The 15387-nt window shown below is 44.4% G+C and overlaps 1 protein-coding gene across 1 annotated transcript in view; it reads right to left on the bottom strand.

Moving 5' to 3' along the window:
• The window catches only part of T265_00866 (hypothetical protein), a gene marked incomplete at both ends in the record, with an annotated part of 45179 nt that extends 30109 nt beyond the window's left edge, over positions 1-15070 (bottom strand). The window contains 4 exons of the mRNA XM_009164761.1: positions 3474-3564; positions 6447-6737; positions 12545-12677; positions 14841-15070. Of these exons, the coding sequence (XP_009163025.1) occupies positions 3474-3564; positions 6447-6737; positions 12545-12677; positions 14841-15070 (745 nt within the window). The remainder of the gene's footprint in view (positions 1-3473; positions 3565-6446; positions 6738-12544; positions 12678-14840) is intronic.
• Between the last annotated feature and the right edge of the window lie 317 nt (positions 15071-15387).

Genomic DNA, 15387 nt, shown 5'->3' with positions numbered 1-15387 from the left:
TCTGTCTGAAGAACAAATAATTTTTGCCAACGGCCTTTTCAACACCACACAGAACGTTGACTATTTGAGTCTAGGCGACGGAGCTTATGGCTCGCTATGCAACAGCCAAACGGCGTAGAATTTCTGAAATTGATGCTCACACAGATGTATTCACTAAAGCACTTAATTTGGTGACATGCACTCTTTATCTTAGTCCGGATCGCAAGTTTCTACGAACAAGTGAAAAACGGACTGGAGTGATGAAAGCCCTAATGTCACTGCGGGTGGACAAGCCGGCGACTGTATTCTAACCTCAAGAATGATAGTTAGAGGACGTCCTTTTTGTATCACTCATGAAGCCCCGAACACAATGCATGTGGGAAAAACCCTGAGCTATCTCATGAATACATGCAATTTAACCAAAATTTATCACAAGCAACTATTCTGCCTCCAGAAGCTGGAAACCACTTGGGGCTAATTCGTCACAGGACAATTGGGAGATGTCATTTTTGTTGCAAGTGACAGTGTGTGTGTATCACCTAGTTCGAGTGATAAGATGGCGAGATACAAGAGTGACAAGAATGAGGATGAGACGAGACATGAGAAGACTTACTGGTCATCTTTTGGATTGAGAAAACGCCCATGGAATAGGGGAGGTAGAAAAGACGGAGAACGAACGGTTAGGTTTCTGCAAACATGCAGTCAACTGATGAAAAAGAGATATTTAATATTAGCAATTATATGTGGGCCTTACTAAAAACGAACGTTTGTCATAGAAAAAACCAAACCACGGTTTTTATCATGCTTTGTGCTGACCCGTCAGTTCTTCCACGACCGTGCCTTTTGGGAACCGTTGAGTGAATGAAAAACAAGAGAGATTTCAGACCAGTCAAGGCCTGAATGGTTGAAAGGCAAGACAAACCGAAGGAACCATGCCACATCGTGAGTTTTCAAAGGTAGGTCACTCCCTCCAAATCCTGCAACCATATCACCTAATTTTTTACGTGTACAAGTTTTCAAAACAAAATCAAACTGTTCACACTGACACTAGGCAAATTTTGGAGTTGTCACAGGAATTGCAGATCTGTGCTCCGATCGATTGGAAAAAAGGAATAAGGACAGTCTTGAAAGTGGTGTCGGGCGGAATTTCATTTAGAACCTTCCGAAATCGGGGCACAGTGTTTTCAAAGGAATGTCCATGGTCAGTATGCAAGAACTCAGCTGATAGAAGGATAACTCGACTTTAGTTGATGGTACTGGTGGTTGCGAGACCTGATGTATGTGAACGGGTTATCCAACTAATCTTCATGTCGCTGATGTCTTAGAACCACAGCTTGTATGGGTTGAAATTCCATAAGGAACAGGTACAGGAGGTGAGCAGTTGACGGACCAACATGAAATCAAACGAGGTGGACGCCTGTTGAGATCCATATTAGCCCGTTTGGTAGACATCGGTTATCAAGTTAATTCCAAAGCGGCTCTCAAAGTCGTGGGCCGCCACACAAAACCAAAGGATGCAAACAATGACTGCCAGGGACAGCCGAGGCCAATGGTATATGCTTATACAAACCGCCAATGTGCCTTCAGAGGAAACGTATGAAGGCTTCGCTGTTGCACTGGCCTAATATAGCCCCTACGTTCTACGTGGACAACACTGTGGTTGAAAGACAAAGGGTACTACTGGATTGGACAGAAATGGCTGTAACGATCCAACAACCCCCATATTCTCAGATCCATTGTAAATGGTCCCAACGTTCTGTCAGTTTGTGTGGTTGCGTTCCGAAGACTCTATACTGCTGCCTAACTACTCGTCTTTTCACATTTTTTCAACTGCAAGAGATTGATGATGCAATTATGGAAAACGTTGCGTTTGCTTGCAACGGAAAACTGAAACAATTCAGTCATTAAATTTTGCACCTCTCTTAGATTCTTGGTGTTACTACTGACACGTACGACCGATAGGTGCCCGCATTTATGAGAGAACGATCACGTACTTGATTGGTTATCGCTAAGTAACGAGGTCATAAATAAGGAATGACTATAGCTGTTTAATCCGAACATACAAAGTATTGCATCCTGGTTCTGGAATATTCACGAGAAGACTGCAGATCATAGTGACTGAGTTCCAGAAAAGCCCGAATCCGCAAGACTCCATAGCGACCCGAGTAATCGGATCAACGTATGAAACTGACTTTGTAAAACAGACTGGTACAGTTAACTTAAGTTCATTGAATTCCAAATACAGCTGTTTCCACCAACATGACCTGTTTTACAGTTTGGTTTATCTAAGATGAGATGGCTCAAAGGTTAAGGTGCGAACTTACTGACCGGAAGATTCGTGCTTCGAACCCAACCTCTGCAACTCGACTGCTGTTGCCTAGGCCTGGCAGTATCTCATCTCTCGTGCTTCATTCAGGTGGCACGGCAGCTAGGCACCGAAACGGTGTTACAGCTGAAGGATTTTTTTACCTACGGTTGCGCGATGGTTTACGGTCTCTTCAGACCCTTAGGGCGTCATTTTGCTTCAAACCTCTTGCTCTCGGTAGTGTCAGGACCGACCTCACTACCACATGCATTGTGAACGCATAGTGAATGTCTGTACTGTCCAGAGTAAGGACCGTAATAGTTATGAGGATATGACCGCCTGTGAGTGTCGGTTCGATTAGTAATCTGAGCGCTCTTCATAAGTAAACGCGACGAAACTGACGGGCATAATTTACAACAGAAAGTGTACGGAGTAGGAAAAACCGACGTGGACTCATTTGGTTTAAATGGGATCAGGATGTAATAATGCTTTCTTTCCTCGAGGATGGACTGAATTCGATGAGCTAATACAGCAGCATGTTGAGTAACACTCCGAAAAGCAGACAATTACGGTCCATACCAGTGGTAAGTTCTTCGTAGGGGGGACTGTGATCTATCTAAACCCTATTTAAGTGCTGTCATTTATCGTACGAGTTCTTTGGCCGCAGCTGGTAACGTCAAGCAAACTCCGGACCGGATATATCACTACAGCGCAACAAATATCAACGGTATTAGACGTAACCAATGAGAAAACAGAGTGCACAGACATTACGCACCCTCGGAGAAATGAGCGCGTACAAGTTGGAGTGGCTGGGTTGGAAATTTTTGTTTGTTTCGCGATGCTCATAATATAACTTGTTTTCACCGGGTTATCGATCGAAAACCTAACAGGCGTACCGTCCTTTGTAAGATTTACTGGAATGAGACGAGACCACACAGATGGGCGCACAATGGAAGTGGAGTGTAAATCACTGAGTAAACACATGACTGTTGAACGGCAAAAAAAAGGATACGGCGCCTTTCGGTCACGTCGGCTGAAGTTTGCTAGTCGGTGAATTTTCTCATCGCATACTGCAGTCAATTCAACTATATTGGAGAACAATGAAAGCAAGCGCCTATTAGGGTTGAAGAATGCTAGTTGAGATGAAATTACGCAACATGCAACTGCACCAAAGGGATAAGGAACGTACTGTCATTGTCATTCAGTGAATCGGAGGTGATCGAGTCGGGATCGGCGTGAAAGACCATTACACCATTCGTGGTCAAGCCATCCATGTGACCCTGGGAACGCCATTTGACTGCTAATTCCTATATAAAAAAGGATGATGGGGTATTTTTAAAATTCCCGGTTGGTGGGGTGATGTTTACATCTGGATAGAGCGACGTGGATGGATCATAGCACCCATAGGTATCCACCATGACATTATACACATGCATGGACCGACACAGTATCAACTGATATAATTCTGGCCTCGTTTTATGGTGCGCTGCCTAAATAACACTGTTTCTAACTTTTTTCATGAATTTTTCCCCAAATCCGGTAACCATCTGGTGACTGAAGTCAAACTATGCTGACAGGTTCAGAATCAGTCTACAACTGTCTCTTCCTTGTTGGGGATCGTCGGTGGTACCTTATGAATGTTGAGAGTGACTTGAACGTACAATCTTCCAAGGTGTATGAAAACTACATAACTCAGCCACAGGCTGCTGATCAGCGGTGTGCGATGCTTTTCAGTTTCTAAACAGTGACGACATTCTGGAATGAACGCCAGATTCGAAGCTTCAGAATAGCCCAGCTGACCCGCCGAGCAAAAAGCACCGATGTTGTTATCCTTGACGGTGGCTAGATGGCTCATTGTTAGGAGCGCGAATTTACTGACCGGAAGGTCCGTGGATCGTACCCGATCTCTGCATCTCGACTACCCATGTCTAGGGTTAGGCAACCTGGCAGTATCCCAGCCCCCATGCTTGCTTCGGGTGGCATGACAGTTAGGCACCGAAAGAGCGCTACAGCCGAACAGTTTATATATATATATATATATATATATATATATATATATATATGTAGTGACCCTTGATTNGGCTGAGTCCTGTGGGAGCAAATCTAGATGGTCAGTACTGACCGATCAGTTGTGCGCTGACCAACAGCTGTTTCTCGCCAGCATGCTCGCACCGTGCTACCTGGTGTCAAACAAGTATCAATCGGTTGTGGATTTAGTTTAATTGTGCGGCTATCAGATACTGATAGACAGTCACAGCTCAAGACTACCGTCCCTTCCGGAGCATGCTACAGTACGTGTGTTCTGTCTCTCTCATGGCCTCCTAGGTCAACAAAAAATACGCCAATCGATCAACTCGGAGAACCACCGCAAAACACCAGCACCGATCAAAGCTAGCGCGAAAACTCCCCGTAACTGACCAGTACCATAATGATGAATTGCTGTTGTAAAACTAGGTGGGATCGAATCCGGACCTCATTGTTTCAGGCGAGCTAGTCAATGTGATATCATACAGCCGGGAAAGATGAGAACAGCTTCTTCAAATCTGAAGTATCGATGACACAGAATTGAGATTTGCTTATCTAAAATATCCCCTACTGTTACATGGATCAGAATCGAATCAATAATGTTGGCTTAAGTCGATTGACTATTGACGTGATTCACCGATGGTAGGTGCATTGCTCACACCCCACAGGTTGCGCTGGCTTGGTCACGTGCTTTTGTACGCCAGCATGTCGACTTCCCGAATAACCGTCCTGGCGCGGTCATGTGGAGAGTAGAAGCCGTCAGATCGTTAATTGACAGTAAAGTAGGAAAGCCACACCCAACAAGATCTGATGCATTATCAAATGCCGTCTCCCTGAATTGAGACGGAATACATCAGTGGTTAAAGATAGAGACGGACGTGGTTCAGTCACGAACACAATGGCGTCCAGGTATTCGAGCTATTACCAACAATGAACAACTTTCCGTCCCCAGCACCACACCAACAACAGGAGCCCATCCCTACCAGTTAATCCACCGTTCAAGGATACCGGCTCTTGCCTTCAACGCGTAGCTATCCCCTCCCGTTTTCCAGAATGGTGAAATAGGCTGTGGGAGATAGAATGAACCATATTGGCATTGCTGATCACCTTTCTACATGTTTCCTGCTTGATTACAGGTTGCACTTGGTTGCGCACAGATTGCTGTACTCTTGATCTGAACTGGAGGGCTCAACCCATAACAAATACCAATGGAACTTCGACGATAATGTTTCTAACATGCAATCCTCTTCAGGCCATGGTGTCTACGGAAAGTGTCGCACTCTCTTCTGGTCCAGTGGCTGGGAAGGCCAGAGAACACGCTAAAGTTCCCAACGTAAGAAGCTCCTCATCAGTTCTTGGGGTGCTTGTGCTCTACTTGAGGCTTCTAGCCAAGGAATCTGTATGCACAGTCTTTACGACTATCGATCAGATATCGGCAGTCTTTTGGAGGTCCGGTTACCTAACTGTGGTACACGACAAATCCAGGTTCCTGGATCCGACGCATCTTACTGGCTTTGTCACAGTAATCCCGAGGGCAAGTAGATCGATCACTCACGATCTTCGGGCTACCGTAAGTAGCATAAATCCATTTCAACCACTTCTTACGAAAACACCTGCATCTCCCCAACCCAAATGTACGCTTCCTCCTGATATCCTCATTACTTCACACCCAACGGGATCTTCTTGGTCGCGCACAAAATGTTCAGGATCCTAGAATTAAACTTCAGTAGTATGGCAGACAACCGTCCCGATCATTACAATTCGTATCGTTCAGTCAACTTCGTTTTGAGTAGCACTGGCAGTTCAGACGATCGGTTGATCCTGTCAGAACAGGAAAGTACCCTAAAGTGATTGGACATGCCGATAGCGGTTGTGTTTAAAAAGAAAAAGAAACTACATACGGATGACCAAACAGCACGTCCACAAAACTTGTACATGATCGTCTAGCTATCTCGTAACATATATTTCCGAATATATCAGACATTATAGATCGACCGACAATTCTCCTGAGGACAGCTCGTGTAATGATAAGCTTACGACAGTGTACAACAGGAACTAATTTTTACACTATGCGTTTGTTGAAATAAATTCGACAAACATAGGAAGCTAAAACGAAAGTAAGGTCTACAAGTCTTACTCCTAGAACAATGTTTTTCGCAGCATCAAACCCTGCAGCGTAGATGCGCGCCGTGTGAGGTGGTTCGCGGTCGATGTGAATACGGCACGCGAAGCGAGAAACGGCACTTTCAGGGGGAGATGGGCAGTCCTGGAGTGACTTGCCGTTGACGGGTATGGCATCGGCGGCGGTCGATGAGTCTACAGGTTTTTGAGGTACAGTTGGTCGTCGATCGTAACGTTTCCGAGAGGAGCCAGAAGGACGTGGTTCCTGGACAACAAAATCAATGTGACTATTCGTGCTACGCCCAATCTGTACAAAAGCAAAGTGGAATTAAAATTGACTTGACCGCATTATTTTTGTCAGTTGGCTGCCGTAAATAGGTATACGGAAGATTGAAATAAAAAGCCGAGGAACAGAAAGTCTTTCAGCCTGTCATTTATTGAGCACGACTATCGTGCAATCTGTAGAGAGCACCTGGTTTGGTGCTTTGGCGGTGATTCCGCTTGGATAGATACGTTGTTTGCGTATAAATACGAAAGCTGGTAATTTGGGGGGTTTATCACGAAACATCGAGATCCTAGACTGGAACACTTGAATAGGGGCAGTAGGAGGCCGTTCGATTTTACTCAAATTTTTCAGTCTTTGTGGATCTTCTTCGTTAGGCTCTCAAGTGCGCGACTAGTAGAGTCATTCCGGTCACGTTGACTGGATTCTAGTAGTTTTTATTCGGGATGGATAAGTTCAGTTGCTCTTCTAAACAGTTTTTGACAGCCATCGCATTCGACCAAAATGACGGCTCACTAGCCACGATGATGTATACTGCATTGAACAAGTTGGGACGGCAGACATCAGTTGGGTATCACCGCAAAAATGAAGAAAGATGCATCGAAAGCATTTCCACGTACGTTGCCGAATGAGACGTATGACTTTTCGCCCCCAAAAAACCCTATCTCCAGCCCCTCCCCACACCCCAGTGTAGTTGCAACTGAATGGACCATCCACAGTTTCACTCTGATAATAACCTCGTACCAAGAATGTGCTGAGAAAATGTCATTCTCATTCTGGGATGTCCGTTGGCATTGCTGATAACACGCCAATCTAAGCTTCCGGGAAGGAGCCCACCACCCTCTACTACAGAACAGACCACAAGCGTTCACCGTCTAACCCTCTAACTGCATCGCCGTGCTCAAGCTATTTGCATAGGAATGCCGTTGTCACTGTCATACAGTTCATGGTATTCATTCATGTGACGTTTGAATGAAACGTCCTAGTTACTGGCAGAAAGCGAGTCACACTGCGAACACATCGATGGTGTGATCGATTTCATGACCAAATTTGGTCGCACCGCACTCGGACAGACCGAAGACAGCATTTTCACAGCCTAGTGGAACATACAAAGGTGAAACTCAAAATAGGAGGTTCCCAAACGCTTGGAAGTGACCATAAGAACAGTAGGAAATCGACAGAAGTGATTAGCATGGATGGCTACAACAAAAGAATTAAACATCACGATAGTCCGAGGAAGGCTAGCGACAGAATGTTGGATTCAAGATACAACTCGTCCCCGGTTTTTCGTCGGCAATCGTTATCTAGGTGTTTCCCGTTGAACCATCTTTTTGAGTCTTAGGATCCGATTACTTGTGGTGGTAATGTCATTAGAAAGTCTCAGCTTTACGAATTCCGAAATCAGCAATATAACCAACAAAACTCTCACCATGTGGCAACTGGTGGTTTTACGTTGCTAGCATGATGGCTGGCGACGAGTACGTAGAAGTACTTTCAGTGGGACGAAATTAAACCATGATCTACAAAAACAGTTCCACCAAACGGATCTTTATATCTAGACGTAACACACCGAAAACTCTTTGAACGAACCATCATAAACGAGAGATCCATCTGGATGCAGTGGAGCCTCCTGTCAAAACAAAAATTAATGTGCAAACCGGAGTATCTATCGAGATCTAAACATGATTTCAACTGCCTTATAGTTCGCATTCGCTTGTACAAGCCTAGTGACACAAAAATCACTCGTAAGCGAGTCCAAGAGGGGTTTCAAGACATATTCAAACAAGACAACTATGGGGCCCAGTAATCCTCAAAGGAAACCGACGAGGAACCTCTAGAATCCAGGCTGTGAGCGATCGTAGCCAATAATGGCTCAAAAATTCACTTCGACAAGGGCAGCATCACGATGACTAGGGGTGGAAGTTCCCGTTAACAAGGCAGTCTTGCTTGCGATTGAAATACCAGCGAAGTAGGGCTAGTTGTTTTGCCTACCAAACCAATACGAAAGCTCCAAGTACTAAAAGTTCCTCTTTGAGGAGAGAGCCTATTACGCAGTTTAATGATGGGAAGGCAAATAGGGTCGTATCCGAAACCATTTTAGAGTAGGTGATAGCACACACACAGTTGGATTTTTGACACCATACTCGACGGTTGCAAAAAACGTTCCTCTTCAGTGAGGATCCTCAAACCTTCAGCTTTTGTCTACGGAAGATACATCAAGGTAGGCACATGCATGACGATGTAATATGACAAACAGTCGCACGTGGGGGGTGTGCGAACAGGATGAGATAGAACTTACCTGGAACATATCTGTTTTAGGATCGGGAATGTATTCAACAACAACTGTTTCATGCCTTGAGAGTGTATAGGATACCGAGTGCCTCGAATGACTTCGAACCGCCTGCGGTCGGGTAGAGATTGGACGAGGGAAGCAGTGAATGTTCTTACACATGGCACATAAAGAAGGTGCAAGGAAGAATCAGAATGAAGTTGGAAAACAAGGATAAGCTGACAAAGTTAACAATACCTTGAACACCGCGGATGTGATCAAGATCGGTTCAACTCTTCCTGGGTCCACAACCACCACATAATCGGAGCTGAAACATCTGACTCTCAAATGAGAACAGACATCTTTTTCTGAGGTGAGCTTGTCTACCCGTAGCAGAGAAAGCTTGGTAAGATTTTCATGCCTACGAATGCGTTTCCTTTGCGAATCACTACTCCCAACCAGAAGTGATTCGCATGAGAAACACGCAATTTCAGACTTTACCGAGGAAATTTTTCGGCTGCGAGGACTACGGGCAGTGTCCATAGGTAACAACACAGCTTGCTCTTTAGCCAACGGCTCAAACAAACATTGGATTCGGATATTCAAAGACGTTTTGCTAGACCAACATCACCTTGGAAGCCTTGTCCGAGTTTGGTCGGTTAGCTGGGTCATCATTAGCAGAGATACCAATATTAGCGTTGATACCGATGTTTCACTGCTGGCCGGTTTTAGAAGGAAGAGGCACCCTCGCTACGGGTGAGCTGATCATGCTCCGAAGCAACATAGTACCAAGGCAACGAGTTGAGACTGGTACGTGGCATGTGCATTGATACAAGTATTGGTACGACATAATGATGGTTCTTTTTTCAGTGTCCGTCATTCACGATGTTACAAGTTGGTCCGTTTGGAATCATATGGTCTCTCCTCACTTTAAAGATTCACCACCGTGCATCTTTCATGCTTTGGAATCGAGGTATTTTCGTCTAACATGCCGCGACATGAAGTACAAAAGGTCAGGCTGTTAGCTGAGGTATCACAGGGAGTATGCTAGGCTTCGGATTCAATGCCACATGTTAGATACTTTCCGCAGGATAGTTTAACTCCGCTCGAGACGTCTCTAACTACCTGGTGGGAAGCGGTTGGTCTAAGTGAAACCCCAGTCTGGACAATATCTGGACATATGGGCGGATAAATACCCATCCGCAAATTAAGAAGGCATTACCGGGGATTCAAGTGAAGATGAGCCGAATCTGTTGATTCTGTAGGATTCCCTAAATGAATGTGCAGTAAAATGGCTGACCAGGAGAGTTGACCATCCCTATAAGCAGTATCGTATAAGGGATTGTGCTTTGATATTTTGAGTATTCCTTCAACTGACACGTGAAGCACTGAATGAGAGAAGAGAAACGAGGGATTCACTTGGAATTCGGCCGTGTTATCCGTTAAAACCATCGTTTTTAAAAACAGTTCAGAAGGTATGTTGCACCACTAATGTGTCTGTTGCTGAATATCAACGTAGGAAGACATCCGGCAAAATGTTGCAGCTGCAAGCCAAAGTTTTCGGTATTATTACGAGGTATTTTGCTTATTCCCGGCTCCTTGTACCAGTCATTCGCTTATTATTGGGAAGCTGTGAGCATTGGCCGAAACACACTCATTTGAAAATAATTCTGGTGTTAACTGGAGGTTCAGATGAATCTCTCGTTTGATATTTTTCAAGTGAATGTGTTGGACAGAGAGCGCCTTGTGTTTAACTTGGCACAACAATGGAGATATTGTGGTAGTAGACTACCGAGGAGTTTTTAGCAACCTTGTGGGTGATGTATCATGTCAAAAAAAGCTGAGCATGTTGCAGTTGTCCCTGATCAATGTGCCCAAGCTATCATCTTTCACGTGATTTCAGCAAATTCAAAGACCCAACCGCCACAGTATCGGTGGTAATGGTAATCTCTAACCGTATGGTGAAGGCGATATCTTACTAATGTTTCCAGCAAAAATAACATGTTGCTTCAAATTCTGAGTCCAATTCGAACTTGCTTGCTCGCAAATTTACGAGGTAGGGAAAATGCTGAATGTTCTTTACGAGATACAGGGCCACGCACAGGCAGCCATGATTTATCTCCTCTGTCCGGATTAACGAAGTGCTTCTAAAATCCTCATGAGGGTTCTATAGACGGGTTTATGGAAGAACAGAAGGTGCCAGAAAATGCTGGATATGTCTTATTTAAAGGCTTTTTATTAAGTAGTTTCACTCAATGCCCCCTAAGGTCAGTCTAGATTTATGTGCGTAGTTATACAAACAAACCTACATTTATGGTGAATTGTAGAATCTACGATAGTTTCTATTCCTTGAATATTGCAATTTTCGTGAGTTAGGACTTGGGTTTCACCTGGTTTTTAATCCATTGACTTTCAAACAAGTAGACGAGGAACTATTTGCTGTTGGGTCCGAAGTTATCAACAAAAGAAACTGTGATCAGGGAAGACCTATAAAAAACGGAATCTAGTTTACAGGAAAAACCGGAATTTTGAGCGCGAAATATGTCGACTGAGAGAAGAATCCTTGCTCCACCGTGAAGCAAGCTCGCTAGTGGCAAATTAATCATCGCTTATTCTCCTTCTATACAGGCTTTATTACTGACGAGTTTGATACCAGTAAAGCGATACCACGCGCCTATGTCCATTTGTCCGTCATGGTTTAATCACAAATACCGGTGAGAGTTCTGACAACGTTGAAGTGGTTCCTAATGGCCTCAAGCAAAGTTAAACGGCAGCGAAACATCGGTTAGCGCAACCCCCTGATGTTTGGCTTTTCAAAGCTATGAAGAAGTTAGCAGTTTTTTCGCAAATAGGGTCCGGTGAACTTTGACCTTGACCTTTTGTGTCCCATGAATGGAGAAGGAAGATCACCATGAGGAAAGCGGAACAGACACAAATCACGTCACATGATTTTGTTTGTCTGGTATGGTAGGAAGTGGAAGAGCTTCAAATTGAAGGCAACAGCATCATTACTGCTACCGCAGATATGGACATGCAGATTGCCCAAGAGAAGTAGCATACTGTCTCCATACTCCCATCGCAGAGAGCGGTATGGCATTACCTCCAGACTACCTCGTAATACGACTTATCTTCGTCTGAGCTCCTGGCACAACCGGACCCGAGGAAATCAGTTCAAACCAACGTAGCCCGCAGGATCATTGCAGCAGTGAAGCACGGCAAGGAAACGCATGTTGTCAGAGGGCAACTACGAGCAGAGTCTCGGAAGAAAACCAGACTGGAAGTTTGAGTCACAGGCTAAAAGTAGAGTGCCTCAAGCAAGCCCATTTTGATGGCCTAGGCGACCAAAAAAGTCATTTCGCTAATTACCCTCTGCCAATTACCCCCTTACCACTTGATAAAAGTTCCGCGCATTCAGGGAATAGATACAAACTGGCTGACATGTTTCAGGTGAGAAGCAACCAAGTAAAAACATCCCAATGGGCAGAAATCAAGCTAACGAAGGGAATGTGGTTGAAAAAGAAATGGCGGGCTGTAAAAAATGGAGTTAGTGATAATGACTCACACACGAGTCTCCTGGTTCCAAAACGCGGTTCACTGGTCCAGGTCGTACACCATTGGCCACCGGTCTCTTGTAAAGCGCTATCTTTGATTGTCGTCGAGGATCACGAGTGGAGAACTTGCAAGTGCCGTTGAAACTGTTACAGGGTCAAACAAAACTTAGCAGATGAAAGTCCAGTAGGAATACAAGTATATATATATATATATATATATCGGTGCCTTCATTGTCATTCTAAAGATGACAATATCATTAACAAACTGATAAAATGTCGAAAGATTTCGGCACTTTCTATTCTTGGCCAGCAATCAACTGACGGTGCACAATAAATACAGACACCTGTGGTAATTGCAGTTGTTATGAGGTGAATTAGACTCACAGGACACTCTTCCTTCGAAGTATCCAGTATAGTACATCAGAATTACCAAAAAGCACGTTTTGAAAGAGATTAAAGTATCAACGTCATACTGACTGTTGATAATGCAGCGGTCAATGGCGTTTTTGTTGTCAGTTTCTATCCACACTGCTTAGATGAGTATCTGAAGGTGTAGACACCTCGGAATGGGTGTGATATGCTCGGCCAATACTCTTCCCCATCCATTTATTCTTTTCTTCACAATAAGGCTTTCAAACGAATTGTGATTGTACGGCAGCTGCGAACGGGATCTACAACTTGCATTCTTTACTATGCAACGGATAATTGAAGTGTGCCCTAGAAGCGATGTTAAAGCAGTGACCTAGTTTGACTGGTCCCGTCAGATTGCGTTTACGGCGGTGAATCATGCCATTCTGATAACACAGTTCCTCCTCTATAGCCTCTGTACACTGCTCCTCCCCCGAAAATTTTAGAGTAACAATTAATTTCATATAACGACACATTTATGTTCATGTACGAGTGGAATATTCTACAGCTCCTCACAGCGTTTGCCTTTATGGAACTAACGTCAGTGGTGTATATGAGATTGTCGAACAAACACTTTAAACATAAAGTGGGTCGTCGTTGCAAGTCTCAAACTGACTAGAAAGAACGAAAGATTTTCAAAACCTGAAGTTAGAAGACTAACCCAACAATCGCAAGTTCTCCATAAAGTGTTTCGCTCATTGCTGATCACATAACAGTCCAATGCAAGAACAGTTCAAAACCGACGCCAAACAACGAAGTGAGTGGTAAACTTCGCGTTTTAATAGGGAGAAGTAGGCTGGAATAGAGAAAAACAGAAATGGAGCAGTGCGTGAATATTTTGAAGCGGAAACATTGTTTGGAAATCATCATCATCATCATCGACAGCATGAGATCAGTGTTCAGCACCAATACTTCACTGCCGTACAACCATGACTTATTTGAAAGCCTTATTGTGAAGAAAAGAATAAAGGTGGATGGGGGGAGGACTAAGTGCTAGCATAACACAATCATTCCGAGGTGCCTACACCTCCAGACATTCACTCAGGCAATCTGGACAGAAACTGACAACAAGAACGCCACTGACATCGGTTGGCAGCCATATCCTGTAGTGTCTCCAACCAGGCACACTACAAGATATGTGCTTGTATTTGGAAAACAATGAGCACATATAGCAGGCTTCAGTTGAATTCACATTTTCCACTACAATGTTGAGAAGTACATTTTAGTTTGGGTCAGCTCGAAATTAGAAAAGGGGTCGACTGAGGCTTATGAAGGAAATCGAAAAAACGGGGTTCAGGGTCAAAACTAACAGTGAATACAATAGCACAATTGACAACACCAGATAGGTGAGGCTGTCTAGTTCTTAATAGATTGAGTCTTCAGTGGTCAAACCTCACACCGCACAGACCGACAACACAGATCCGTTGTCAAGCTTCCTATCCATCCGTCCATCTATCGTCATCATCATAGCAATTCACGAGTAGTGGAACCAGTTGCTTAACTTTCATAACCATGGAGAAAGGCCCCAGTGAAATTGAAGATGAATGGAAGGTCGTGGACTCATTGTAAAAGGCTGCGACTCTAGAAGAGGGACGTCCAAGAGCGAGATGCCTACATCTCTCAAAACCATTGAGATTAAAATACCTGAACATTATATCGGAGCGAGATTCCGTCAACATGATCGAACCAGAGTGCTTTCATCATCACCACCATCACCGTCGAAGACAGAAGCACCAGTGTAGAAACTAGTGTTTTTTATAGAGGAAAATGTTAGTAGCTCAGATAGCGTTGGCTTGTTCAATGAACTGGACAATTCGATTGCAAACGTTCCATCACCAATCGAGGTGACACCATCCATCATCAAATTTGGAAAAATCAGTCTTGAATATGTCTTCGTACCGCTTGAACCAGGAGTCAAAAGTGTGACCAGAAAGAGGGTCGAATGTGAACTCCGTAATTGAGGCCGCGGCTGCATCAGTTGAGGAAACAGAAGACTCACCAGTACTGACTGCTGCTGTCTGGATATGCAGTTTCTGAGTCAGTGATTCAATGAGCTTCAGTTGCGCTTCTTCAAACTGCTTTTGTTGCTGCTGCAATAATTCTCGGAGCTGATCAAATTCGATTGACATCGTGGGTTCCCGTTCGCCAATTGTTGTAACGGTATTTTCCCTCAGCTTAGTTCTCGGTCTGAGCCTCCCAAGCTAGCGTTCACGTCAAAACAAACACCAAAGGTGCACAAGGTCTATTAACGCCCAAAACGAAATCAGGAACAGTTGTACAGCGCTTCGTATATATAGCGTAAGCGGCTATAACTTTCTGGAATTTCTGACGCGTTCTGGAGCTCCATTGGCAACCGGCATTAAGTGTCCCGAATTCTTGGCCAATCTCGTGCGGGTCAGGCGTATCGGCCGTACCAGCGCCTAAAGACGTGTGGTAAAGCGGGATG

Source organism: Opisthorchis viverrini (genome assembly GCF_000715545.1).
Source record: "Opisthorchis viverrini unplaced genomic scaffold opera_v5_9, whole genome shotgun sequence".
Lineage (NCBI taxonomy): Eukaryota > Metazoa > Platyhelminthes > Trematoda > Opisthorchiida > Opisthorchiidae > Opisthorchis > Opisthorchis viverrini.
The sequence above is the reverse complement of the archived record's forward strand: the minus strand, read 5'-3'. Positions and strand labels throughout refer to the sequence as shown.